Source organism: Scophthalmus maximus, chromosome 16 (assembly GCF_022379125.1).
Source record: "Scophthalmus maximus strain ysfricsl-2021 chromosome 16, ASM2237912v1, whole genome shotgun sequence".
Taxonomy (NCBI): Eukaryota; Metazoa; Chordata; class Actinopteri; order Pleuronectiformes; family Scophthalmidae; genus Scophthalmus; species Scophthalmus maximus.
Genome location: NC_061530.1, coordinates 5,821,771 through 5,846,715, shown reverse-complemented (window position 1 = coordinate 5,846,715; position 24,945 = coordinate 5,821,771). Strand labels below are relative to the sequence as shown.

General features: G+C 44.1%; 3 protein-coding genes across 16 annotated transcripts in view; 2 read left to right on the top strand and 1 right to left on the bottom strand.

Annotated features, from left to right (window-relative positions):
- Positions 1–1,160: 1,160 nt before the first annotated feature.
- Positions 1,161–6,145, top strand: adprm (ADP-ribose/CDP-alcohol diphosphatase, manganese-dependent). Of its 2 annotated transcripts, XM_035611632.2 has the most exons (4): positions 1,161–1,179; positions 1,431–2,154; positions 4,797–4,919; positions 5,322–6,145. In XM_035611632.2, the coding sequence occupies exons 2-4, from the start codon at positions 1,587–1,589 to the stop codon at positions 5,612–5,614; spliced, it is 984 nt and encodes a 327-aa protein (XP_035467525.1). In that variant the 5' UTR covers positions 1,161–1,179; positions 1,431–1,586; the 3' UTR covers positions 5,615–6,145. The 2 variants fall into 2 exon arrangements, with proteins under 2 accessions (XP_035467525.1, XP_035467524.1); XM_035611631.2 differs by lacking the exon at positions 1,161–1,179 and having other exon boundaries at positions 1,392–2,154.
- A 938-nt stretch (positions 6,146–7,083) lies between these two features.
- Positions 7,084–20,921, top strand: map2k4b (mitogen-activated protein kinase kinase 4b). Of its 4 annotated transcripts, XM_035611626.2 has the most exons (13): positions 7,089–7,345; positions 9,096–9,131; positions 10,783–10,815; positions 12,038–12,143; positions 13,104–13,278; positions 13,775–13,894; positions 14,025–14,144; positions 14,245–14,296; positions 14,407–14,534; positions 15,558–15,635; positions 15,737–15,885; positions 17,056–17,101; positions 17,880–20,921. In XM_035611626.2, exons 1-13 carry the CDS (start codon positions 7,234–7,236, stop codon positions 17,991–17,993), a joined length of 1,269 nt encoding a protein of 422 aa, XP_035467519.1. In that variant the 5' UTR covers positions 7,089–7,233; the 3' UTR covers positions 17,994–20,921. The 4 variants fall into 4 exon arrangements, with proteins under 4 accessions (XP_035467522.1, XP_035467519.1, XP_035467520.1 ...); XM_035611629.2 differs by lacking the exon at positions 9,096–9,131 and having other exon boundaries at positions 7,084–7,345; XM_035611627.2 differs by lacking the exon at positions 10,783–10,815.
- A 44-nt stretch (positions 20,922–20,965) lies between these two features.
- myocd (myocardin) overlaps positions 20,966–24,945 on the bottom strand; it is a 106,422-nt gene continuing 102,442 nt past the window's right edge. For 7 of the 10 annotated variants that reach the window (XM_035611614.2, XM_035611620.2, XM_035611622.2 and 4 more), the window contains 3 exons: positions 24,781–24,909; positions 23,915–23,972; positions 20,966–23,710 (listed from right to left, as the gene is read on the bottom strand). In XM_035611614.2, coding sequence (XP_035467507.2) covers positions 23,115–23,710; positions 23,915–23,972; positions 24,781–24,909 — 783 coding nt within the window. In that variant the 3' untranslated portion in view covers positions 20,966–23,114. The remainder of the gene's footprint in view (positions 23,711–23,914; positions 23,973–24,780; positions 24,910–24,945) is intronic. The other 3 variants (XM_035611616.2, XM_035611619.2, XM_035611621.2) reach the window with 3 other exon arrangements.

The window sequence follows — 24,945 nt, the reverse complement described above, 5'->3', positions numbered from 1 at the left end:
TTGATGCTTTTTATAAGAAACTGCAACTATCCTGGGCATACAGTCTACTTTTCACACCGTCTTAAAAGTGCAGTGTAATGCAGATGCTGCCTCCTGTGGCGCTGTGCGGAATAACATTACTATTCCTCAGTGACATTTAATTGGTTTGGTGAAACATGATCTTAATTCTGTAAAACCTGGAGAGAAATCTAAACATGGACACGCACAAACACAAGCAAATTAGGAAAACACCATCAGTTTAGGGCTGTGTCTAACGATTATTCTCACAATCGATTAGTCTGTCGATTGTTTTCCTCGATTGTTAGGTCCATAAAATGGTGAAAATATCGATCATGTTTCCCAAATCCAGAGATGATGTTTTGTTTTGTCCACACACCAAAGATATTTAGTTTACTGTCATAGAGGAAAAAATAAACCAGAAAATATTTACATATAAGGAGCTGAAATCCAAGAATTTTGCCTTTTTTCCATACTTGAACTTGTTGTATATTAAGTAGCGATGATGTGAAGATGTATTGAAGAGAAGTCCGCCGACACCGTCTTGATTGTACATAAAGGTTTATTACAAAAACACCAGCATCAATACAAGCCCTGCAGAGCTGGGAGAGCATCCAGCCAAAGGGACAACTCTGTCCACACTTCGTAAAACATAGACTTATATAGGACTTCAGAAGGTATTATGCAACATCTGGTCATGCATGGTAAAAAGGAAGATTAGAGGGCGTTTCAAAGGAAAGGTCAAAGGGTTATCAAGAGGCCCCTGAAGTAATCATCCAAAGAACAAATGATGTGGACCTCATCAACTACTATCATTACATATGCTGTCAAAAAGACACTTCAAACCAATTATATGGATTATCAAAATAGTTGGCGATTCATTTAGTAGTCGATTACAAAGCGATTAATCGACCAACTGTTGCAGCTCAACCAAATACAGGTATGTCTGGTTTTGGTATGGCTCAGGATCCACTTCCTGTCTAATAATTGGGTTCTGGGAAATGAACGGCACAAGGTTGCCCCAAATTAAATATGAACTGATAATACGAGGTGATCCAATACAGAAACTAAAGGTTAAGGTGCACTATATTTGACAACTTTTTCTGCTGTGCGCAGAGCAGAAATCAACCGGAAACGTGAAGGGTAAAGTGACATTTGCGACGATCATTTCGCAGCGGGCAGGTAAAAATAACAACGGTGACAAAACTCCTGTAATAGTTAGGACACCCCACAAAAACTCTTCGAAACCTACCTGGAGAAATAAAAGTTGTTTTGATGAAGTGTGCGGCCGTGTTGCTACACCATCGTCCACTTTTTTTTTTTTACCGTCAGGTTTTTGAAGCGGCATTATTTTGAAGGATACAGGACCGGAAGTTGTTGCTTTTATTGTGTGTGTAATCATTACTTCCCCTTGTGCGTTGGCTACATTACAGTCACTCTGAAAGACGAAAGAGGAACGTGAAAAGTGAGCGGGCCTGGCAGCTCTTCATCATGCGGCCAGGTTGTCGGGCAACCGGCTCGTGGTGGTGAGTGTCTCCCAAGTCGCAGCAGACTCCCTCCGAACACTCAGTTCGGACACCGCGTCGAGAATGGACGACCGCGCTCGGCCAACGCCGCTGTTCACGTTCGGCGTGATAGCGGACATCCAGTACGCGGACATCGACGACGGGTACAACTACACCCGCTCGAGGCGGCGGCACTACCGCAGCAGCCTCCAGCTGCTCGGCAACGCCCAGCGGAGTTGGGCGGACTCGGCCGTCAAGCCCGACTTCATCCTCCAGCTGGGCGACATCGTCGACGGCTTCAACAAGGGCCACGGCGCCTCGGAGCGGGCGCTGGACACCGTGCTGGGCGCGTTCGGCTCCGGCCCCGGCGCCGCGGCGGTCCACCATGTGTGGGGCAACCACGAGCTCTATAACTTCCGCCGCAGCGCGCTGCTGGGCTCGAGGCTCGACACGGCGCCGCCCCGCGCCGACGGCGGCCCGGGCGCGGACATCTACGCCTACCGCTTCAGCCCGTTCCCCGGCTTCGCGTTCGTGGTGCTGGACGCCTACGACGTGAGCCTGCTGGGAAGAGAGGAGTCCAGCGAGCAGTACAGGAGCGCGATGGAGCTGATCAGACAGCACAACAACAACGAGGACCTCAACTGCCCCCCGGGTATGCTGGTCCGATCACTCCCAACTTTCGTTTTATTCATAGCCTATACAAAACAGCGCATCGTCATATTAATAAACAGGGTCAGTGTGGTACATTAGTACAAGTATTTCTATTCTGCTTTGATTAGTATTCCAATAATGAGCTGACGTTGGCTTTTGGAGACTATCTCCATCCATCCATCGTCTACCGCTTTATCCATTCAAGGGTCACGGGGGGTCGCTGGAGCCAATCCCAGCTGACATTGGGCGAGAGGCGGGGTTCACCCCTGACAGGTCGCCAGCCTATCCCAGGGCCACATACAGAGACAAACAACCATTCACTCTCACATTCACACCTACGGTCACTTTAGAGTCTCCAATGAACCTAACCCCATTCTTCATGTTTTTGGACTGTGGGAGGAAGCCGGAGAACCCGGAGAGAACCCACGCATACACGGGGAGAACATGCAAACTCCACACAGAAAGGCCCTGGTTGGTTTGAACCGGGATTCAAACCCAGAACCTTCTTGCAGTGAGGCTAAAGCGCTAACCATTACACCACCGTGCAGCCCTTGGAGACTAGCTTTCAAGAGAAATTATAACATTGTCTCCCCTATTTTCAAATAAAAAGGAGATAAGCATTTTAAAGCACCTTGCTTTATTCAGATAAAGCCAGGGTTTTTGTTGCTACAGCCCTCCTCGTTGGTCTTGTGTGATCAGTTGCTTGGTTTCACAATGTCAGGAAAGGAATATGTACCTGACGTCACTGAAACAGTTCAGAGTTCCTTTATCTGGGCTCCTGTTACACATGTGGTTGAACATGTACCATGTTACCTCTTGTAATCACTCTAAAGCGGTGATTCTCAACTGGTGGGTCGGAGGGCCATTTTGAGTGGGTCGTGCATTTATGCCTTTAATCTCTAATTAAATTTAACCACACAACAAAAACATCCTCATAAATGATATGATCCACAAAACACAACAAATCTACAGAATAACATGAAAGAAAAAACATTTTTGATGTGGCGCATCACACGTTTCCCAGCAAGTGCGCATGGGTCAGAGTAACACGGGCTTCTAGAGAATTTGAAAAAATTGCTAAACCAGCTAAATGAAAATATGACACAGAATACATTAAATACGGATTTTGTGGTGAGTAACAATTTTCAGAAATTTGCGTCGCAACTTCATGTCTAAGGTGAAAGGTGGGTCTTGAGGCTAGGCCAGTTGAGAAACACTGCTTTGTTTATATCCAGTGCTTTGAAAACTATCCACCATGAACCATATCATCATTTATTTTAAATAGTGCTTTTCTTCCATCGGTAGCTGTGTCTCCAATTCAGGGGCCCGCATCCTTCGGAGGCTGCATTTGAAGACTGATCACATTCACAGTGTTGTGACTAGGCTGTCCATCTCTATGGCTCCTTCAAACGCGGCCCAGAATTGTGTCCTTCCATTCCCGAGAAACCGGGGTTCCAATCCCTCCTAGGTGAAGCTGTCCCAGGGTTTATTGCACGCGGACGTAGAAGCTAATGAGCTACCTGTGCAGCCGCTCAAAGCAGCCAACATTGCCATAGTAAGGGGAGGACAAACTGGTGCCACAAATAGGAAATCCTCTGAAGACCAGACCATCTTATTTCAGTTTGTCCTTCATGGTCTACTCTGTGAAGACCGAGTTCTTCGAAGAATGTGGCCCCTGAATTGAAGCTTGACCATCACTATGTTTCCTTACACATTACCGCCACCAGTAGTCGTTCATCGGAACAACATGATAATCTTAGGCAGGAATGGGATTTGCCTCACCCACGTGCAATCTGCCGATTGTCTGTTTTTACACCGCTCAACGTTGACAAACTGGTACTAGGCATCAAAGTAGCAGCCAAACCTGGCTTAAACCAGTGTCAGATTTGTGACAACGGAGGGACGAAATTGTGATTTCACTGTCTTCATTCACGCCACATTACGATCCAAAGACTAGAGTAACATGGAGACCCCAGGGACAGTTCAGATAACAAACTGTATGTATCAAAGAAAAGTTATCTAACCATTAAAGCTACAGTGTGTAATATTTAGAAGAACTGGTGGAGGATTTTCCATTTGTGTCACCAGCTTGTCCTGCCCTTACCATTGCAACGTTAGCTGCTTTTTAAGCTGCTTCACTTACTACAATTCGGTTGTCCAGCATAGCTAGCTCGTTAGCTTTGTCCGTGGCGCTCAATGAATCCCGTGATAGGTTGGCCTGAGAAGGATCCAGCCCTTAGATCCTTTGTTGGTCGGGACTGGAGGGACGTGTTTGACGGCTGTCTTTGTTTGCTCAACGAGATCACATACAAAGTCAATATAACGCGAAGACGCAGCATTAGAAATGGGACAGCCAAGTCGCGTTGCTATGGCGCAATCAGTCTTTGAATGCAGCCTTTAAAGCTGGAAGCCCTTTAATCAGGACATAGCTTAATGCTGCGTTCACCCCAAACGCAAAGTGAATTTTAGCGTCGCATTACTCGCTAAAGTATCTCATCGTTAATTGGCTTTCACGACATCGCGTCATGGAAATATTTTGCTCAAGTTCAAATATTTCATTCTCGCCATTTGAAAAATTTGCGTGTGCACACACCAAAAGAGTGTATGAGGAAGCAGATGATGAATTTCTTGTTCTCGTTGCAGAACTTTACGGCCTACAGCGGAGGTTTACCATGTTCAATGGTGGGTTCGGTAAAGAGCAGCTGGACTGGCTAGATTCTGTGCTGTCTTCGGCTGATGAGAAGCGGGAAAGAGTCACTATTGTCAGTAAGTGAAACCTGTCACTTTCAAAAAAATCTGATCATTTGTTATTCCTGGCATCTCTCCATTTGAGTCAGTAAATAGTTTACTCACACAGACACACCTATTAAAACTGAAACAAATTGGTTTGTATTTAATTATCAGCAAGTAGACTTTTGAAAACCAAATGTGTGTTTGGAAATTTGTAGGGACCCTACAGTAGTTGTTTGTTGTCCACCTTTTGAAACGGGTTCAAATTCCTTTTGGAGGATAACATCTGGTCTTAGAGTTTGAATTTGTTTCATGCCACTGTGTCTGAAAGGTAAATTTTATTGGGCAACAATAGTACTGAATCTGTGGATGTCATATGTGCAGTTATGTTACCACATTTCAATAAAAAGCAATATGTATTTCTTTGTTTTTCCTCAGGTCACCTCCCTGTCCACCCGTCCTCCACGGACCCCATCTGCCTGGCATGGAACTACGATGAGCTCCTGGCCATCATACAGTCTCACAGCAGTGTGGTGTGTTTCATGGCCGGACACGACCATGAGGGCGGATACTGCCAGGACAAGGAAACGGGCGTGCACCACCTGACGCTGGAGGGGGTGATTGAGACTCCGCCTGACAGCAACGCCTTCGGCACGGTGTCTGTGTACGAGGACAGGATGGTGCTGAAAGGGAGCGGGAGGATCGCAGATCGAGTGTTTCTATTTCCATGACACCAAAGTAACTTGGATCATAGAGGACTTGCATCTACATCCCATCCCATAGCAGAGGCCTTGGACTTTATCTCCTATTACTTTACACCCTTCTAGTTAAATTTAAAAGGCCTTAAGAGTTACAAAAACACAGACACAGACTATCTGCTGTGTTTTGTAGACACATGCTGTCATGTGCACTTACCTCAGCAGAACAAATCTAGTACCTAAAATATTTTATTGCACTTGAGTTTTGATTTTAATGTTTGCTGACAGACCTTGGAATCTGTCCATACATTAGCTGCTGTGGGGAATTAAAGATTAAAGCTTTATATTTATTTATGTATTTTAAGGAGGAATTGATTTTTCTATTTCTGCCTCTTGGCAAGTTTTGTTTATTGCACAAATCTGACTCTCTTATCAAATAAGACGTTTTATAAGAGCAGTGTTCTGCTCACTATAACTGATAAACATATATGCCCTCAAGATAAGTGAAAAACAGTATTTATAAGGTAGAACTGTCTAATGAATAAAAAATGAATTCAATCTTCACATCAGCAGTAGTTGCACCTTCCTGTCCAGCTGAATGTCTCTGTCTTATCACTGCCATTCTGTGTTGCATTCAGGTTACACAGGAACGTGGTAGATACAAAGTTTCTACCTGAAATAAAGGGGGGAAAAAGTTGACTTGAGTTCTGAGGAGACAAATATCAAGTCAGGTTTGATCATGCACATACACTGAACATGACACGTCTCTTGACACTGTTACAGATAATTAATATGACAGGGAGCTTCTGTAGTGTTAATTCTGATCAGTGAACTGTGGGGTTTTTTGGTCCCAGATGACAATGTAATAATAGGTCATTGGTCACTTCATAGCGAATTGTTTTGTGTGCTAACTAAAGAGACAAAGAGATAAAGACAAAAACTAAAACTTAATACAAAACATGACAAACAGAAAAAGTTGCATAAGGAGTACATCAAACAGTAAGAACTGGGTCGATTGGTGGTACTATACATGATATTAACTCAAGGTCAATTTGATTTACAAGCCTTTGCTGGGAGCTTCATCTGAATCACATTGTCTTGACTAGCACATGGAGTTGCCCAAGTAAAGTTGACGACAGGCAGTTGTAGGGGGCAATTTCGTATTTGTAGCCATCTCCGAGGCAAATGCGGATGTGGATTTTCTTGACACGCTTGTATGTGAACCTTGGATTAACCATACGATGACACAATTGCACATTTATCAGTGATAATAATGCAACAGCAAAATGAAATTAAAGGAAGAAGAAAAAACCTAATATGCAAAGAGCTACTCCACTGTAACAAGATAGATTAACTGGTTTATGTTGGTGACTAACAAGTATAAGTGGGGATTTGAGATGATACCTCATATACAATATACGACGTGGGAGTGTGATGAGATAAAAAAAAAAGGGAAGGCATTATGCGAAGAGTGATTCGCTGTATTTCCGATAGCCCCTGAAGGCAGCAGCGGCACAGACGTGGCCGTGGTGCCGCTGCTGCGTTCAAGCGGCGCACTGTCCCATCTGGAGGCGGACAGAGGGGGCGAAGTTTCACTCTCTGCACGGCAGACCGAGCGCAGCGCAGCGTCGCTGCCGGAGTCCAACACAACAATGGCGACTCTCAGTCCTGACAGCAACTCCACGGGCTCCGGCAACCGCGGCAGCGTCGTAGGATCCACGTCGCACCAACTCCACCAGCAGACACAGAGCAGCAGCATGCAAGGTGGGCGACACCGGCCTGTACTCCATGTTTGTTCCGTTCCCACTGGAGACGCCGCGGTTGGGAGGGAAAGGTAGCTTGTAGCTTACCAAGGAGCAGCGACACCACAGTCAAGACGGACACAATGATTGAGTACTTCCGGTCAGAACTATCAAATTCTTCAAGTTCTGGCGCACTCGTCGTTTATGAATAAAACAAAATCGAGCTCGTACAGTAAATATAGCTTTTAAACTCAACGTACGTTTTAATGAGCTGCTAATTTTTTTTTTTTTTAAGCAAATTGCAGACTTTGGTTTAGGTTTGCCAAGCCTTATGGCCGGTTGTACAGAAAACTATCCTATAGGTGGGTGTCTCCTACACATTTTATTTGTAATATGATGCATTGCACTCGTTCCAGTATTGGAATATGCACAGCCTCTAATCATAATTCAGTATCAATTCACAGCCGTCAATTTGACATGTTCATGCAGCAAGTGTAGTGAACGGTTTGCGGCGCTGCGCTTTTATTTTGAAGGCTGAAAATTCGCCTTATCCGCTATCGCCCTGCGTTCCTTTGAAAAAATAAAGTGACGCCGCTACAGGCTGGTGTCCCGGGTTAGCAGGGGACGTAGCCGCCCCGCCGCTGAGCCGACGGGCCCGGCGAAGTCTCCCCTCTCTCATGGGTCCGAGTCTGCCATGTTGCTCACGAAGACGCCGAACCCAAACCCCAACGTTTGGACGTTCTGTGGGCGGAATTCAATACATGTCTATTCAGCGACGTCCCGACACCAAGGCTGGCGCTACAAAGTACAACCAAGGCCTACACTTACAAAAAAGAAGAAGCCCGTCCTCACCCAGACCCCCGTGCTCTGCCCGGAGCTGGAAAAAAAACCCAACAACGATTCGATAACTTCACCATTGAGTTTGATACGTAGATTAAAGCCACCGCGTTCGAATGCTGAGACCCAAACGTTAAAGAGCCGTCGGCGTCCCGGAGGTGCCGGACGCCTGCTATGTGGCTAACGAGACGTCAGCCCCGTGTCATCAACGCGAGGACATGAAAACACAAACGGCCCACTCGTCTGTGACGAAACAACGCGCCTTTCGTGCGCCAACACGATTTATGTATCGCTCTCGTCAATATACATGCACACGTGCCTGGACGACGTTTCCAGCTAAGCTAGAACCCTAGCCCCAGAGTACACACTCTGCATCCATTATCGGACAGGGGGAAGCCCAGAGCCCGGTCGCGGCCGAAAGAAGCGCTAACTTCACTAAATTTCGTTGTCGTTCGTTCGAATTTTAAGTAACAGCCGTTAAAATGTAAAAAAAAAAAAGAAGAAAAAAAAAGCTACGACAAATACCGGCTGGTGGGGACTGGTAAAGCTAACGAGGCTCCTGGCTGCAGCTCGGCGCGTGTCAAGTTAGCTTCAGCTAATGTTGAATTAGCAGCGTTTCGCACACCACACCTTTTTGTTTATCCACACGTTAAACAAGCCGTGGAGGTGTGTGTGTGTGTGTGTGTGTGAGTGAGTGAGTGAGTGAGAGAGAGAGAGAAGAGAGAGAGAGAGAGAGAGAGAGAGAATTCCACCGGTGGGGAGGGGGGAGCACGGTCAGGCAGGGTCGTGTCCGATAATGGATGTGTTGACAATGGGCAGCATTCCCATTGATTGGACCTAGTGAGGAGCAGAGCAGTCTCGTGTCCAGTGGTACTGCATGTTGTTGCTCTGTGCCAGATGTGTTGTGTCAAATGTTTCATCTAAACCCTTCACAGAGCCCAACACCTGCTGGAGATGTCAGAATGAAACAGGTATTTCCACACTTTTCCTTCACTAGGTTTGTAGTCTGCGGTCGGAGGTAATTGTTTTCGTGTCACACCGTGTTTGCCGAGGCCCCCGTCCTGGCGAAGGCGTCCCTTGAAATATGTTCCCTGTCCCCCCTCTTCTGTTGATCCCTTCCTTTTTTTCTTTCCTTTTTCTGTTCCGGGGGAAGAAGAAAGAAAGAAAGAAAGAAAGAAAGAAGGAAACCTCCATTTGTATCAACTCATGTGCATGTTTTTCACCTAGTGTCCATGTTAGAGTGACCCCACGTAGACACAGTAGACAGACCCCATCTGATGAGACACTGCATCGAGCAGCCCCCCGTCCCGTCCCGCCCCGTCCCGTCAGCTGCACAGACATCAAAATGTGGCCATTTTTTTTTGTGTGCCACTCATTGACAGATTATCACTTGTGTGCTATCAATAGACACAACTCTCCTAATGCTGTGCCCCCCGTGTTTTATTGCCACCGGTTCATTACTAGTGGTAAATCACTGCTGTCCGACTGGTACGCCATATGTAAAAATCGGATGTTGCTCTTGTTCCACTGGCAAATGACAGTTCTTACTGGGTCCCCGACCGATACGGATGTTTTGGTGGTCGATGCCAGGACTGATATTTGTGAGTCTTTTTTTGGCGTCGACAATGCCCAGATTAGCTTTAGTATTCCCATTCAAACCATGTGTAAATTGTGGGGGCCACTTCCTGTTCAGGCCTTCACTGAGCCAGCTTCTGTGAGAGGGAGACGTATGCTGTGGGTTTCCTCCATTTTCCTAGGGATTTTGGAAAAAAATAAATTAAATGGTTACACACCTGCCCTCTACCACCAAGGTAGGAGAGGACAATTGGAAAAAAGTTGGCCTGTGATAACGAGCAGTAGCATATTTGAGCTGGCTACTTTATTGATTCTGGGGCTTCCAAAATGAGGTGAAGTGATGAACAATCCGAAATGCTCCGAGCCCCATCAGTTTCTTCCATAGTAATAAGCCGCTATGTCTCTTTTATCCAAAGAAATGGAAGTGAACATAACCAATGTGGACGTAGAGCCAGGTCAGAGCATCAATGTCCCACATCACCACACCACAGAGATAACGCCACGCTAATGTAGATAGTTTCTGCAGTGGCCATGAAACAAGAACGGGTAGCGTGGCACACAGCAGCGGCATGCTGATAGCCCGCATCGTTGTCTGCCAGTGGAACATGGCTGATGGGCAGTGCTGCTCACAAGCACCATATGCCAGTAGAGCAGCAGCATGATAACCACTCAGAAAACGCCTATACCACTAAAACAGGAGCGGCACGCCACAAGCCACTTTTGTCATGTAATGTGAGATAGCAATGAAGTGATAACTGCAAGGGGGGAGGGGGTGACAGTGATGAAAGAACCTGTTAAAACTGAGCTTATGCTCATTCTGATGGGAATACAATGGAACCACATCAAGTCGGTGGCAGTGCAACTGAGCCGGACCCTCCATAATAACGATGCTTCTTTCACATGGGCTGAAGCCCACTGAAAGTAACCTGCCCCCGTATTCTGCTTTCAGCTTTGACTCTTGATGGGATGGCACTTGCTAAGTATGACCCACTTGGCACATAAAGGGGCCCTGAGAAAATGTAGTAAAATGTTTTTTCTTTACTTCAGGGTTTCAGATAAGCCTGTCTGGAGTATCCCAAAGTAAGCACTAGACTCGCACACAAAGCACACCGACCTCTCTGCTATTTGTGGGTACACCTCAGTAGTCTAAAGTGGTTTCCTTCCCTCGCTGCCTTTCAGCCAAAGCCATGTTTCTCTTCAGTCTGATCTGCTTTGCTGTTCAACTCCACACATTCTTAGTTCACGTGTTCATCACGCTCAAATTTAGTCGGACGGAACAGGTGAAGGGAAACCACTGTATGCTATTGAAGCGGCCTGTGTGGTGCTCTGGTAGTTGGGGAGTCTGTCCACTGTTCACTGCTATGAACTGTCAAATTCAGCCAATGGTCGAGGGGGATTCCTGTGCACTGGGGCTCGAAGGTTAACGGATCTGTTTGCGCTCGAGGGGTGGTTGAACAGGGCACGGCAAAGAGAGCTCAACACTTGAACGCAGCACTCAGACTAGTTACCGGTGACATTCTGGAGCTCCATCATGTTAAAGAGACTCACAGGTTACACCATCTGTGAACGCACTTCAGTCCACTTCAGCTGTAACAAATATGACTTTGATTATATTTGAATCAATCTTAAATCTGAGTCAAGTGCTGTCTCAGGTGTTGGGTCACTTTGATGTCCGACAGGAAGTGTTCAGGTTTGAAAAAAAAAGAAGTTCTTAATGGAAATATTTTGGACTGGGATTCCCAATATCAGTCGCCTGCAGCAATTCACCAGTTCTTTTGCCTCCGCAGCAAAACAAATAATTACATTACATATATGTATACAGATAGGGCTGCACGGTGGTGTAGTGGTTAGCACTTTGTATACAGCTAATAGAACTGGTGCAGAGTGTGAGTATTGGGAACCTCTGTACACATGGGCACTTTGGGCACTTTGCTTGTGTTCGAAATGCATTTTGTGCTTCCTCTGAACTTGAGATAACCTAGACGTCAGTCCCTGTATGAAAACAGGCTGAATCTTTCAACCACGTTGACGCCACAACAGTTACACTTTCCTCTATGTGACCTATTAGTATAATAATACTATAATAATAAAACGATAATGTGCTGGTACTTTGGTCATACCAGAGTTTTATGGCATTCAATTGCTAAATATTGCTTGTTGCACATGTACAACAAAGGCTTATCTCAAGTGTGTTTAGTCAGGCGTTACTGAGATGAGACGTTTTATCCCCTGCTTGGTTGAACACACAGTGTAGCGTGCATGTCGTGGGGATCTGGATCTGTTTCTCTCTCGGCCCTGCCAGGTAAACGTAAGGCGCTGAAGCTGAACTTCGCCAACCCCCCTGTGAAACCGGCCTCCAGGCTCCCGCTCCCCCCAACGCCAGCCCCGTCTTTCCAAAACCCTCACATGTGAGTACAGACGAGGGACGGGACGTCCCGACATCTCTGTCGTCGGCCTCTGTTCCATCTAGAGCAGTGTATCCTGTTTTGCGGCAGGTTCCAGGAACGAGCAAGTTGCAACTGGCTGAAAACTGATGTTGATTCTTTCTTTCTGTCTTTTTTTTTTACTATGAAAGCCTTTAAAAGTTTAAGAGTAATCTGTGGATTTTTTTTTGTAAATAAACAAAACCAGAATGACGCTCAGTGGAGCACATACCTCTGCCAGGGCTCGACAGTCTCCCTAAATGTAATCAAACCAAACCAAATGGCACACACTCATAAAAAATCAGTCCCCTAAATATGCCTGAATGTTTTTTTCCGGGTTTTTTTCCATCAAGATCCATTAGTTATTTCCTCGGCAACCTCTATAAAAATCCACAATCTCACAATAAGAAAATGCTTAACAATCAGCACCGTAATTTTATTGGTCCTTTATTGGCCCATGTCCCATCCTTCCACCGAGTTTCGTAGAAATGTAGTCCGTAGTTTTTGTGTAATCCTGCTGACAAACGGACAGGGTGAAAATATAATTTCCTTGGTGGAGGTAATTATGATTTAAACACACATGAAAATTTCCCTGGACAGAATCAGTGGATTTCCTGCTCTGCATCCTTTTTCTTCTTATCATTTCTATCTGCTATTTTGTACCACTAGGCGGCGCTGTCACAAAGCAGTTGAGTTGAGACGATGTAGATGTACAGAGAGAGTATCGAGATTATGACTTCTGAGTGTACAAAGACGACTGTGTCAATTGTAGTAGACGACACCTGTGTTCTTCCCTTCATGAGCCACACAACCTCCATCGTCACCTCCTTCATAATTCTGGGGGGGCTGAGGCGGGACGTGTTCATCCACGTGTTTGTTATTGTTTTTTAGACTTTCCCTACCGGATGTAAAAAAGCTCAGTTTCGTCTCTGTCTCTCTGCCCAGAGAGCGTCTACTGACACACAGCATCGAGTCGTCGGGGAAGCTGAAGATCTCCCCCGAGCAGCACTGTGACTTCACCGCGGAGGATCTGAGAGACCTCGGGGAGATCGGTCGTGGCGCATACGGCTCCGTCAACAACATGGTCCACAAACCCACGGGCCAGATCATGGCTGTCAAGGTGACCTGCTGAACGACTCTTACTCCAATAGGCACACCATACCTGAATCTAAACTCTTGCTCAGGGGTTTTGGCCTCGTGGTTAGCGTGTTGGTCTCACATATCCCAGGCTGCGGGTTCGAGCCCCGACCAGAGCAGTTCAATCACTACAACAACAACAACAAAGAGAGAGACACGCTTTCCCAAAAATCGCTTACTGCCCCTTTAATTGTATTTTTTTTAATTCAAAAATGTCCTTTTCCACTAGTTGAGGTATTTCTGAGGTCATAAACAAGACACTTGAAGGCATCACCTCACTCAGTCTCTGGGGAGTTGTCATTTTTTTTTTTCCCTTCCACCTATTCTTGACATTTGACAGACTAAAGATTCATTAATTCATGACAATAAAATCAGATTAATCAAAAATGTGTAGCCATAGCAACACATTAAAAATGGCTGTGGGCAGTGTGAGTGGAGTCAGAAGTGTAAACGTGTGTCCATGTCGTCTTGTCCCTCAGAGGATTCGCTCCACCGTGGATGTGAAGGAGCAGAAGCAGCTGCTGATGGATCTGGACGTGGTGATGAGGAGCAGTGACTGTGTCTACATTGTTCAGTTCTACGGCGCTTTGTTCAGAGAGGTCCGACTAACCCCCCCATCCCGCAGCAACATTCTGGAATCTAATGTTGCAATGATTATCCTCTCATTGTCGTCCTAAACTTCATGGTGGTCACAGAAACGGAAAACTAACCTTTGGCTCTGTGTTTCAGGGGGACTGTTGGATTTGTATGGAACTCATGGCTACCTCATTAGACAAATTCTACAAATATGTATACTGTGCATTAGATGAAGTCATTCCAGAGGAAATATTAGGCAAAATAACATTAGCGGTTAGTTGACGATTCACTTCTTCCTCATTTATTTTGATTCCATTTTCTTAATCATTCAAGAAAACAATGACCAAGAAGTGTTTCATTTTGTCTTCCACAGACCGTTAAAGCACTGAACCACTTAAAAGAAAACTTGAAAATAATTCACAGAGGTAAGTTTTTATAGATGGATGTTGTATCATTTAGATTCACCCAAAACCTGAAATTGGACAAATCCCACTTATTTCACGTTGTGCGCCTTGTGTGTTTTCTGTCATGGTAGACATCAAACCTTCCAACATTCTCATGGACAGAAGGGGCAACATCAAGCTGTGCGACTTTGGCATCAGTGGTCAGCTGGTGGACTCCATAGCCAAGACCAGAGACGCAGGCTGCAGGCCTTACATGGCGGTGAGTCCACAGCCACCAAGGTGTGAAGGACCCTGAGCTCACTCTCAAAGGGATCCTCACGTTCAGACGTCAGGATCTTTCATCACAGTTCAGAGTTTCCTTTTGTTCTTCTGCATTTGTCATGTTGCCTAGAAATGTTTCACACATGATGTGTGAATGCAGCAGAAGCAGAAATCAGACAGAAGCACACATGTTTACATCACACACACACACTGTTGGTTGGTTTGGTTTTTGGTTTATTTTAAAGCCTTTGAAACCGATTTCCATAAAACACGGTGGAGGGCTGGGGTCTGTGCATGGGAACAACTATAGACTGTATATAAAAATGGCCTGAAGTCTGTATTCTCTGGAATCACCAGCAGAGGGCATCTCACTGGTTGTAAAAAGAAGTCCATCACTATAGAAGTCTATAAGAAAATGATTCTACTTCTGTCTTGCTTTACAACGTCAGTAAACATTTTCCTGAGGAGTTTATGGTCTCAATCTCTAGTTTCAAGTCTTCTTCAATACAACATCAGGGTCACTTTGTAAATTATAGTCTCATTTGGAGTAAAATGGACGATAAAGCACCGTAGCGTGGATACACCGTGATTTACAGCCTGTCTCTCCAAAAAGTGCATGTTTCAGGCGTAGGTGGGCGCACAGTGGACGCGCTCTCAGACAGACCCCATCCCAAATTCTACATCTGGTTTCAACAACAACAACTACATGGCGCTAGTCAAAATGTGACACCCGAGGCTTCAGAAAGGCAGCTCACAAACCGACGGGTGACGTCGCGGTGGGTTGCCACTTATGAAAGACCATTTCCTTTTTTCTTTTCTATTTCAACTATAAGAACCAGACAATCATGTGTGGCATTGTCCGGCCTCAGTGGTGGTACGCGCTCCATCGAGTGCCAATTCTAGTTTGAGCCTTGAGCTCATTAAGGGCTCTGTTCCAAAGGAAGGTACGGTGAAAAACTGTCCAGTGGGAGTCAGTGAAGTATCTCAGTGAGTCAAAGCCTCTTCTTGTCTATGTTTTCAGCCCGAGAGGATAGACCCCAGTGCTTCCAGACAAGGCTATGATGTCCGGTCGGATGTGTGGAGCTTGGGAATCACCTTGGTAAGACAAGTGGGGCTGTCAGGAAATTGAACCATTGTTATGTTTAAGAAGAGTCTGTCAGTCGGTCTGTCGAAAAAACCCTGGTTTGTGTTTGCTTTCAGTATGAGTTGGCCACGGGAAGGTTTCCCTATCCCAAGTGGAACAGTGTTTTTGACCAGCTGACACAAGTGGTGAAAGGAGAGCCTCCTCACCTCAGCAACTCGGAGGAGAGGCAGTTCTCCCCTAAGTTCATCAACTTCGTTAACCTGTGGTAAGCACCGTCGCATTCAGTCGCACCTGCAATCTGTGGAATATATACAAAGGCTTCTTCTGATCAGTGTAGTGTATGAAATTAACAATTCAACATCCTCCATCGGTGAATAACATTTTAAAACTTGAGTGTGCATAGGCCTGTCACAATAATTACGGTATCGACTTATCGTACAATACATGAAGATGAACTCAATAATTTGTATTGACTACAATAACCATTGTGTCTACATGCGTATTTGTTGCCATAAGGATAAATGTCGACAGTTAACAGTCCAGCAAGTCTCGCTGCTTCTATCCTCTCATCAGTTCTCGTCGTTTGATTAATCATTTACTGGTTTGGTCTAGAAAATGTCAGAAAATGTAAGTATTAATATATTTTAGTATTAGTATTTTTCTAAAGGCACCATGTCATCAAATTGCTTGTTTTGTCTGAGGCCGAAATGCGAGTCTAAACTTTGGATAACATTTCTCTCAGCAGCAACACAAATCGTGTAGGACTTGCACATGCAATGACCAATAGACCTAAACTGCAAGCTCACATGATTCAGGATCAAAAGATGGTCTTAGAATTACAATAATATTGTTATACTTATCGTGACTGGCCTAAATGTGCGAACTTGGACGTTTGGCCTTGGGAATCGTAGTTCACTCAAGATCCACTCGCTACTTTTCTCCAGCTTTCAACCACACCTCCCAGTCTTCATTAGTGGATTGAGTCTGCTTGGTTTTCTCAAGTGTGGAACAAAGTCATCTGTCTGTATATATCTCATTAGCTCTAAAGCAGTTTACAGTGCTGGAAGACGCAAGTGGACCTTTCAGTTAAGATTGTTTTCCCATATCATTTTAAAATAAATTTAGAAATATGACGACGTGAGAACGTAGTTATTTATTGGTTTGTTTAGAGATATAAGGACTGTTTTTGTGTGTGGACAGGTCTGTGTTCACTGGAATTGAACAAAAAGGATGTACATTACCTACTGTATCTTTTACCATTTCACACTTTCACCATGGATGTACAGTTTAGATACATTTGACTATAATTAGCTTAAGACCCCTGAGAGTTGAGTTTCTAGCTGCTTCTTTACATGGAAGTCTTAAAATGCAACGTGGCCTGCCGCCGAATACTTGTGCTGACGGTGTTCGACGCTCTTGTTCCTTTTCTGTCCAGCCTTACAAAAGATGAATCAAAAAGGCCAAAGTACAGGGAGCTTCTGGTAAGTTCCTGCACTGCTCTACAGTTTCAACACTTATCTCTCCAATTAGTACCTAAGATTGAACACAGTCATGTTATTGTTTTAAAGTTGCTGCCACGTCCCCCATCTACGGAATGCATTATTTAGATAGAGCATAGTTTTCAGCACTTGATTTTTTTTTAGTAACCAGATTCGCTGGATGTGTAAATGGTTTGCTGAACACGTCTACCATTTTTGGTAAATATGTTTTACAAACTGAACTGTTAGCTTTTCAAAATTGTTGCTCCCTCTAAAAAATGTTCAAGGGGGAGTTAGTGTTTAGGCTCCGTACATCGAAATAAAAACAAATGGCTCCGGTCGCACCAACAACACTGCCAGTGCATATTGTAACTTTTGGACTAGTGGTTAGCGAGTCGGTCTCCCATACCCGAAGGCGCAGGTTCGCAGCCCAGCCAGAGCAGTAAATTCACAACAACAAAAAGAGAGAAACAAGCTTTCTCCAAAATCACTTACTGCCCATTTAAGTACATGCATTATGGTGTGGGTTCTCCGAATTCCTCCCACATGCCAAAGACATGCAGATTAAGGTTACAGGATAAGCGATATAGATAATCGATGGATGGAGGATGGACATGCATTATGATTTATCTTGTCCTCCTGGCACTCCGTTGAATACATATTTTAGAATTCATATCTAGCGTCAAAAAGGCTTCCTATCAGGAGCATCAGCTGTGACTGGATGATGGACTGATGGCGTCAGTGATGTTTCCTCAACGTTCTGTGTCTCTTACCATTTTAGAAAGATCCCTTCATTCTGATGTACGAAGAGCGATTCGTGGACGTCGCCAGTTACGTATGTCGCATCCTGGATCTGATACCCGCCTCTCCTACATCTCCTATGTATGTGGACTGACCTCAGAGTTACGGAGGATCGCTTGTGTAGTCGCATGTTCCAAAGAACTTCGAAGGAACTGAGTCCAAATTCTCCAGTGCAGTAAGATGAATATTGTTAAAAGCAAACACTTCCACCTTCCATCATCTCATTTAGAGTCAGTGAAACTTGAAATATTATCATCCATCTTCAGCCTTCAGATAAAAACTGAGGACATTGTCTTAGTAAAATGCAATGAATCTTTATGTGATGAAAAAGGAGTTAGAGTATACAGGCGTGTGTGTGTGTGTGCGCGCGCTTGTTTGTTTGTGTGTGTGTGTGTGTGTGTGTGTGTGTATATATATATATAAATATATACACACATACTTGAACTTGTACACCAATATAGAATCTACCAAATAAAATGTTCAACAGTGACACACGACATATGAACAAAATCGGGGACTGTATGTATGCAAATGTGTGTTCACCTCTGTATTGTGGACATGCACAGATCTATGCCGACTAGCACCTACACACACAATGTTTGTTGTCGGCACCTGCACTCAAGGTAGACAAACGAGTATGCATCAGTGTTTCTCTCTGAAAGCTCATGGATACGGTGGTGTGGCTTTACCCCTTTCTCCGTGTTTTAATCCTATATGCAATCTGTGAGAGCTTGTCTCGGCACGTGATCGGGACAGTCTCTCACATCCACTGCCAAGCCCCAGCATGTGCCTTTCATATGTTATCATTACATTGGCGTCAAAGAGTTAAGCCTCCGCTTTCGTGAAAGATAAATCCTCGATGGGCTTTAATAGACCCGAAAGGTCATTGAACAACACTTGCGACTTCAACCCATTTAGTTGTAACTCTTGTTTCCCCAACCCCCAAAAAAACACGTCATCCGGAAATGTCTGGTTGCTGTTCAGGAGCATCACCTTGAATCCACTCAGTGAATACGAATCCTTTTGTCCAATCATTTGCAAAAGGTGAAAGCTAATCCAAATTAGATTTAAGTTACGAATAACTTGAATGTGTCTTTTGTTAAAAATAACAGTCAGCACTATATTAAAATGAGAGGCTGCCCTCAATGTTTTGCCAATAAAAAATGATCCATGAATAATAAAATCAGTGCTTTGCAAATCTGGTTCTTCGGCTTACAGGGAGCTTGATCATTAAGTTGTTGGAAGTTGAAATGGTGTTTCAGTTTTTACACTGGTAACAGATCTGATTTATTAATTCATATTAAATAAGTGTCGTTAAATGGCTTTTACCGGAGATCAACAATTTATCTTGCAGAAAAAAGAGACGCTAATTTCTGAGACTCAATTGCAATAATAATAATAATTTAAACAATGATAATAGAAGAAAGTCAAACGGGGGCTAAGCCAATGCTACTTTGCCTGATGTAAAGTAACTTTGGGACATCGTGTCCCTCGATGTAAATGTGTATGTATATAGTGCATCTAATCTGCTGTTCCTGGCAGAGTTCTGCTTGACCGCTAAGGCTCATTTCCGAAACACGAGAGATGATCAGATGGAGCTGCGGAAAGACAAACGCGTCCGCATGCTCCAGTTGGAGAGCGAGCCTTAGCGCTCTTCATCGGCCTGTCATAGCACTGTACAGTTAAACTGCTCACCCACACTGATCACAGATCCGCCGTACTGCCACACGGAGGCAAACCGCACTAACTACCCTTCACAAGTCCCGGCGAGTGTTTCCCGTTGAGAAAATGCTGCTAAATGCCAATACTGTCCACCAACTACACAAACTGTCAGGAGAGGAGGGAAGGCCGCACCCTGGGTAGTTGCTGCTCTTTGACCCTTAAGGTCACCGTGACCTCAGCATGTTCCCCGGTGACTCCGCATGTCTCGCTGGCTCGCACTGATGATGGAATGTTTCCGAACCATGATTTACACGTGGGATGCGTCTGCGTGGTCTAAAACACACACACACTCCCTCACCTGTCTTCGTCCACTGGTGCTTGTATTCTAAAATGTACCATTAATGGGCCAGGGGAAAGGGAAGCTGCGAATTTGAGACTTATTGATCCACCCTCCGCGAGTCCCTCCTAGAAAGCCACGTCTACCAGGCAGGGGCAGTGGACGGTTAGCTACATAACCAAACTGACTGTATTGATGGTAATCCTTCAACACTGGGACACTGTACAGACTTGTCATGTAATAAATTACTATAAAGTATTGTTTTATATTTTCTCTATTGTGAAGAAATCCCACGAACACAACATCGCTAGTTTAACGGATAAGGCTGGCTACATTGTAATACCGTTAATGTAAATGTCTCATTGCATTAAAATAAAGTTTGGAGTCTTGCAAAGAGACAGCAGGAAAAAAGCGGATGGTAAAAATTGATGAAGCAGAGGCTGAGATATTCTGCCGTAACAGTCAAGACATTGTCAGGGTTATTTCCTTTTCTTTCTAGAAGACTGTAAACTGAGCTTCGTGTGTGAATTCAGTGGCCCCCTGCATTTTACCTACATTTCTATGGCACGAGCCTCTACAGACCTCAGCCATGTTGGAGAACGATTTCTAGGGCGCGTCGTGATTGCCCGTTTAAAAAAAAACAAACGTGTTGAATATTCGGGGCTCACCCGGGAAGGTGACACGTTGAAACAAAGATAGTGGAGTTGCTTTGTAGACCGGTTGGACTCCGCTCTGTCCATTTCTATCCGTCATGTGAAACGGTGCAAACCCCTACGACAGCCTCGTTTTACCAAAAAGGCTGTTTCAATGCAGTCTCCAGATCTGTGCTTCTCTCACGGGAGGTTTCCAGGAAGCTAACTTACCACTGGTGACCATGAATCTCCAGGGCACACGATGTATAAATTGCAATTTACCAGAATGTTCATATTAGATTAGAAGATAATGTTAAGGGCAATGGATATTATATTGTATCTGTATTGAGCGTTAAAAATAAAGTTCCCGTGGGAAGGATTACAAAACCTGTACTGTGTGCCTCTTGTTTCATGAATGAAAGAAAACTGCAGAAATGATTTTTGCTGTGATAAGTTTATTGCTTTTCTTTCTGTAGTATACAGAGATGCAGGCAATTTGCTTTTACAATATTAAAGCAAGTCAGTGGCCAAGCAACATGGAAGCTTCTGTCAGACGTGTCTTTTTATTTGGTTGATTAGGGAAAATTATTGTGAAATGAACCCAGATAAAAAAAAATTTTTTTTTTTTAAAGGCCAGTGGATATTCTTACAACAGGAAGAGAATCAGCTTTGTCTTATACTCAAGGTGGGCATTAATAAGCCCACAGGTAACCATATAACCCATTTTAATAAGTGCAACACTTAACAAGTAACAGAGGAAAAAGCAATAATTGGTCAAAACAGAACACAAAGTGAGACCCATGTTTACAGAGGACATGACTAAATGAAAGACATGTATGTATGCAGTTAGATAGTGTGACATTCTGGGAAACGACGCTAGTTCACTTTTCTTTGCGGAGAGTTAGATGAGAAGACTCACCCCAGCCTCATAAGTGTACATCTCAAAATGTAAAACTGACTACATGTTCTTTTACACGTGTGAAAAATAGACAATTACTGACCAGAACTAAGGTTTAACTAAGGTGATTTGAATAACTACTGTGTGTTTAGCCCCCCCCCCCCCCCCCGGGTACATGTTCGTGCTGTGTTATATGCAGTATTCACAGTAAAGGTCTGAATATATTACATTTTCCTATTCACAAGTGCTAATAATGGGCATTTTCTGCTTCACATGAGTCTTTAAGGAAAAAAGTGTTTTTCAGGAAGCATGGCTTTTCAAAGTGGTTCCTTGGCTTTGCATCACATTTTTTAAGAGAGTCGGTTTACGGAGAAAATCGCCTGTGGTCAGTTTGGTAGCACTGGAGATTTCCGGTAAATCGTAAAAGAACCCCGATCTATTAGAAAGGAATGCCAGTATAAATACAGGTAGCATAAATATAAAAACACAAAATAAATAACTGTGATTGGTCTGGAGATAGAAAGGGTGATTTAAAAAAAAAAAAAAAAGGTACTTTAAAATAGAGATGAAGTTGTATTTTTCATTAACATTCTTTGGATTTTGCAGCTAAAATAAAACTGACTTATGTTGGAGCTTTCAATAATAATAAAAATAATATCTGTCAATGGTTTTCAGGGAATATAAATTTGTAAAGGGGAAATAGGTATAAAAATGATATAATAAAAAGCCGTTGCAAATAAGGCACAGTTTGTCTGCCGATTAAAGCGATAAGACCAAAGGTTTTCAAAGACATTCATTTCTCTCCATCATGTTGTCCTGTGGATAAATAGGCCAAATAGTGAAAAGAAACTTGTATAAAAAAAAATGGACCTTCAAAGGAATGACAAACACTTCTACACAAATACTACATTCAAGCAAACAGTGACAAATGTGTATAAAGCTAGAGGTGCACAGTGAGATTTTCTTTTGGTCATATTTACATCAAATAAGGAATTAATAACATACACTTGATTTGTGGTTTGTATCCTTTTTTCCACACCGCTGACAAAATATGCAGATGTCAACTTGTCAGTGCAGATAGTTATGATATTTACAAAATGGCCGTACCGAGCGATCTAATTCACCTTGTAATTCCTTGCATTTTTTTTTTTCCAGTAATACAAACATAGACTCAGAAAGTATACAATGATTGTCAAAATGTGTCTTCAAGTCTAGGTGGCATAACACTGATATTGCAGAAAGTGTTGGTATAAAGCACTGTAATCATACTCCCCCCAATTATCTAGAAAAATCCTTCATGTGCCCACTGTGATACCTTCTTGGCAGTTGTGCACATCGCGTCCAAAAAGGGGAGCGATCATGTCAAAAAGCATCTTGTCTTTGGATTCTGGGTCTGACAACAGCGTACGAATCTCATTTTCGAGGAAATTGAGAAAACAGGTCAAAAATATAATTATGTAGTTCAACTTCTGACTGAGCCCTCAATCTTTGGCTGTAGGCTAATGGTCTACTCATCCCACTGTATTATAACAAGAAGCAAATTCTAGTACTTGCTGAATTCGATTGTTCTTTGGTATGCTCTGAGCTGATATCAGCGCTCCACACAGATACCCTTAAGCTGGTGTCTTGTGTGTGACGGCTAATGGCTTTGCTTTTTCGTCCGCCAGCACACGTGAGCTGTTGCTCTCACCAGTGCTCTAGGGGGAGGTCCATAGCCGAGTTCAAGTTAATGTCTGTGTCATCCAGGAACTCTGAGTTAAAGATGCTGGGGCCACTGGGCGGAGGGACACTGGCTGAGCTGGGTGGCATCAGGTCCAGCCACTCCATCGTCTCCCACGGCGTCTCGCTGACCATCCCCTGCACCTCGGGGAAGGCGGACACCTTGGCACAGATGGGCGACAGAGGCGTGTCCATCTGATCTCTGTTGGGCACAAGCTTCTCCTGTGGGGGGTGGTGAGGGTGGCGGTGGTGGTTGTGGGGGCTGCCGTACCCTTCGCCCTCTCGGTATCCTTCGTCGTCCAGGCCCCCGTCCTCCGTAGCCATTTTAAGAAGGGCCAGCTCCCCGCCCCGGCCGGCCGGACTCCCCAGCAGAGTCTCCAAGTGGCTCTCGGTGATGTGGTTGGCCGAGTGGCCGTAGGGGGGCTGGGCGGGGTACAGGTGCTCATAGTGACGGTGGCACCTCGGGACGAGTAGGCCGGGATACCCTGGGGACACAGTAACGTGAGGCACAACTTTGGTTACAGAGGACCTCTCCCTCTCTTCCCTGGCGTTAGCTGGCATCTCTTCAAGAGAAAGAGGAGAGGAGGGAGGATCACAGCAGGCAGTGGGATCTGAAACCAATGTGAGCGCTAAGACTCTGACTGAAAGGTGGCATTTTAAAGCCAGTGCACTTGGTTGATTTACATATAGACTTTTACAGTGACATGCATTCGCAGTGCCAGCTGCAGTTTGCTACCGTGGTGACTATTCGATGGACTTCACCTTACCTCCACTCTCTATGAGCACATCCAAAAGTTCATCCATCTGTTGACTTCTGGTCAGTTGCTGTAAAAAAAGAAATTCCTTTTATCGCCTGAACAATGTTTTACCAGTTGAAATTGAATCCAGTTATGCATTCAAGGATTTCACATGGGATGCAAGCTTTTAAGCAGTTTACTCAGACTTGCAGAATAGAGTTTGTCTATTTTGGGAGACAATTGAAGTGCTAAGTATCTTTTAATTAAGGGCGAGATATTTTGACCAGGTAGCTATTAAATGCTCTTTTGATTTAATAACAAAAATATAGACCAATCTATATGTTATCTAATAACAATTTATTGACCAATATCTTTTGCAATAAACTCATAACATTAACAACTGTTAGAAGCAGTTTCTTCCATTTTTTTCTTCTATTCTGAGATGAGATATGTCCTGTACAGGATATTTTACAGTCTAAAAATGTAACTATTGCTTTCATGGAAAAAATTAATGGTGGAAACGCTTTTCAAACATACACTTGACATTTTTGTTTCGCTGCTGATATTCAGTAATACGCTAAAATCTCAGCCCGCTCAATGTATTGGTTGGACTGTAAAACTTGTTTAATGCAACTAATAAGCGTTACATCTGCTGCCAAATTTTCTTTTATGCAACCAAAACACCAGTGTGCGTCAAACTTGATAAAGGGTGAAAAGTTAGTGCCGTAAACAAAGCAAACGGATGAATGAAATGGGTGCAACAGAGGTGACGTACTTTGAGAGACAAGTAAAGAGGAAGACAGGAGAAAAAGTGGAGTTACAGCAACGCCGATAGGTAAAATAAAAATCTTTGGCCAGCCATTATCTAGTGAATTTTATCACGGATTTGAGTTTACCTGCTTCACTGCATCCTCATAGCATGGGGGCTGTCTTAAGTCAGATGCATCTGAATCTGAGCTACTGAAGGCAGGGGAAGCGACCTGGCTTTTTTGGCCAACATGGCGAGGAGAGGGCAATACTGACATCTATATGAGAAATAGGTGAAAAGTGACATTAGCCCT

Coding starts and splice junctions, on each gene's coding strand:
- map2k4b (XM_035611626.2), top strand. CDS start 7,234: ATGGCGACTCTCAGTCCTGACAGCAACTCCACGGGCTCCGGCAACCGC. Junction 7,346..9,095: donor ACAGAGCAGCAGCATGCAAG/GTGGGCGACACC, acceptor AACCCTTCACAG/AGCCCAACACCTGCTGGAGA. Junction 13,279..13,774: donor GCCAGATCATGGCTGTCAAG/GTGACCTGCTGA, acceptor CTTGTCCCTCAG/AGGATTCGCTCCACCGTGGA.
- adprm (XM_035611632.2), top strand. CDS start 1,587: ATGGACGACCGCGCTCGGCCAACGCCGCTGTTCACGTTCGGCGTGATA. Junction 2,155..4,796: donor GGACCTCAACTGCCCCCCGG/GTATGCTGGTCC, acceptor TTCTCGTTGCAG/AACTTTACGGCCTACAGCGG. Junction 4,920..5,321: donor GGAAAGAGTCACTATTGTCA/GTAAGTGAAACC, acceptor GTTTTTCCTCAG/GTCACCTCCCTGTCCACCCG.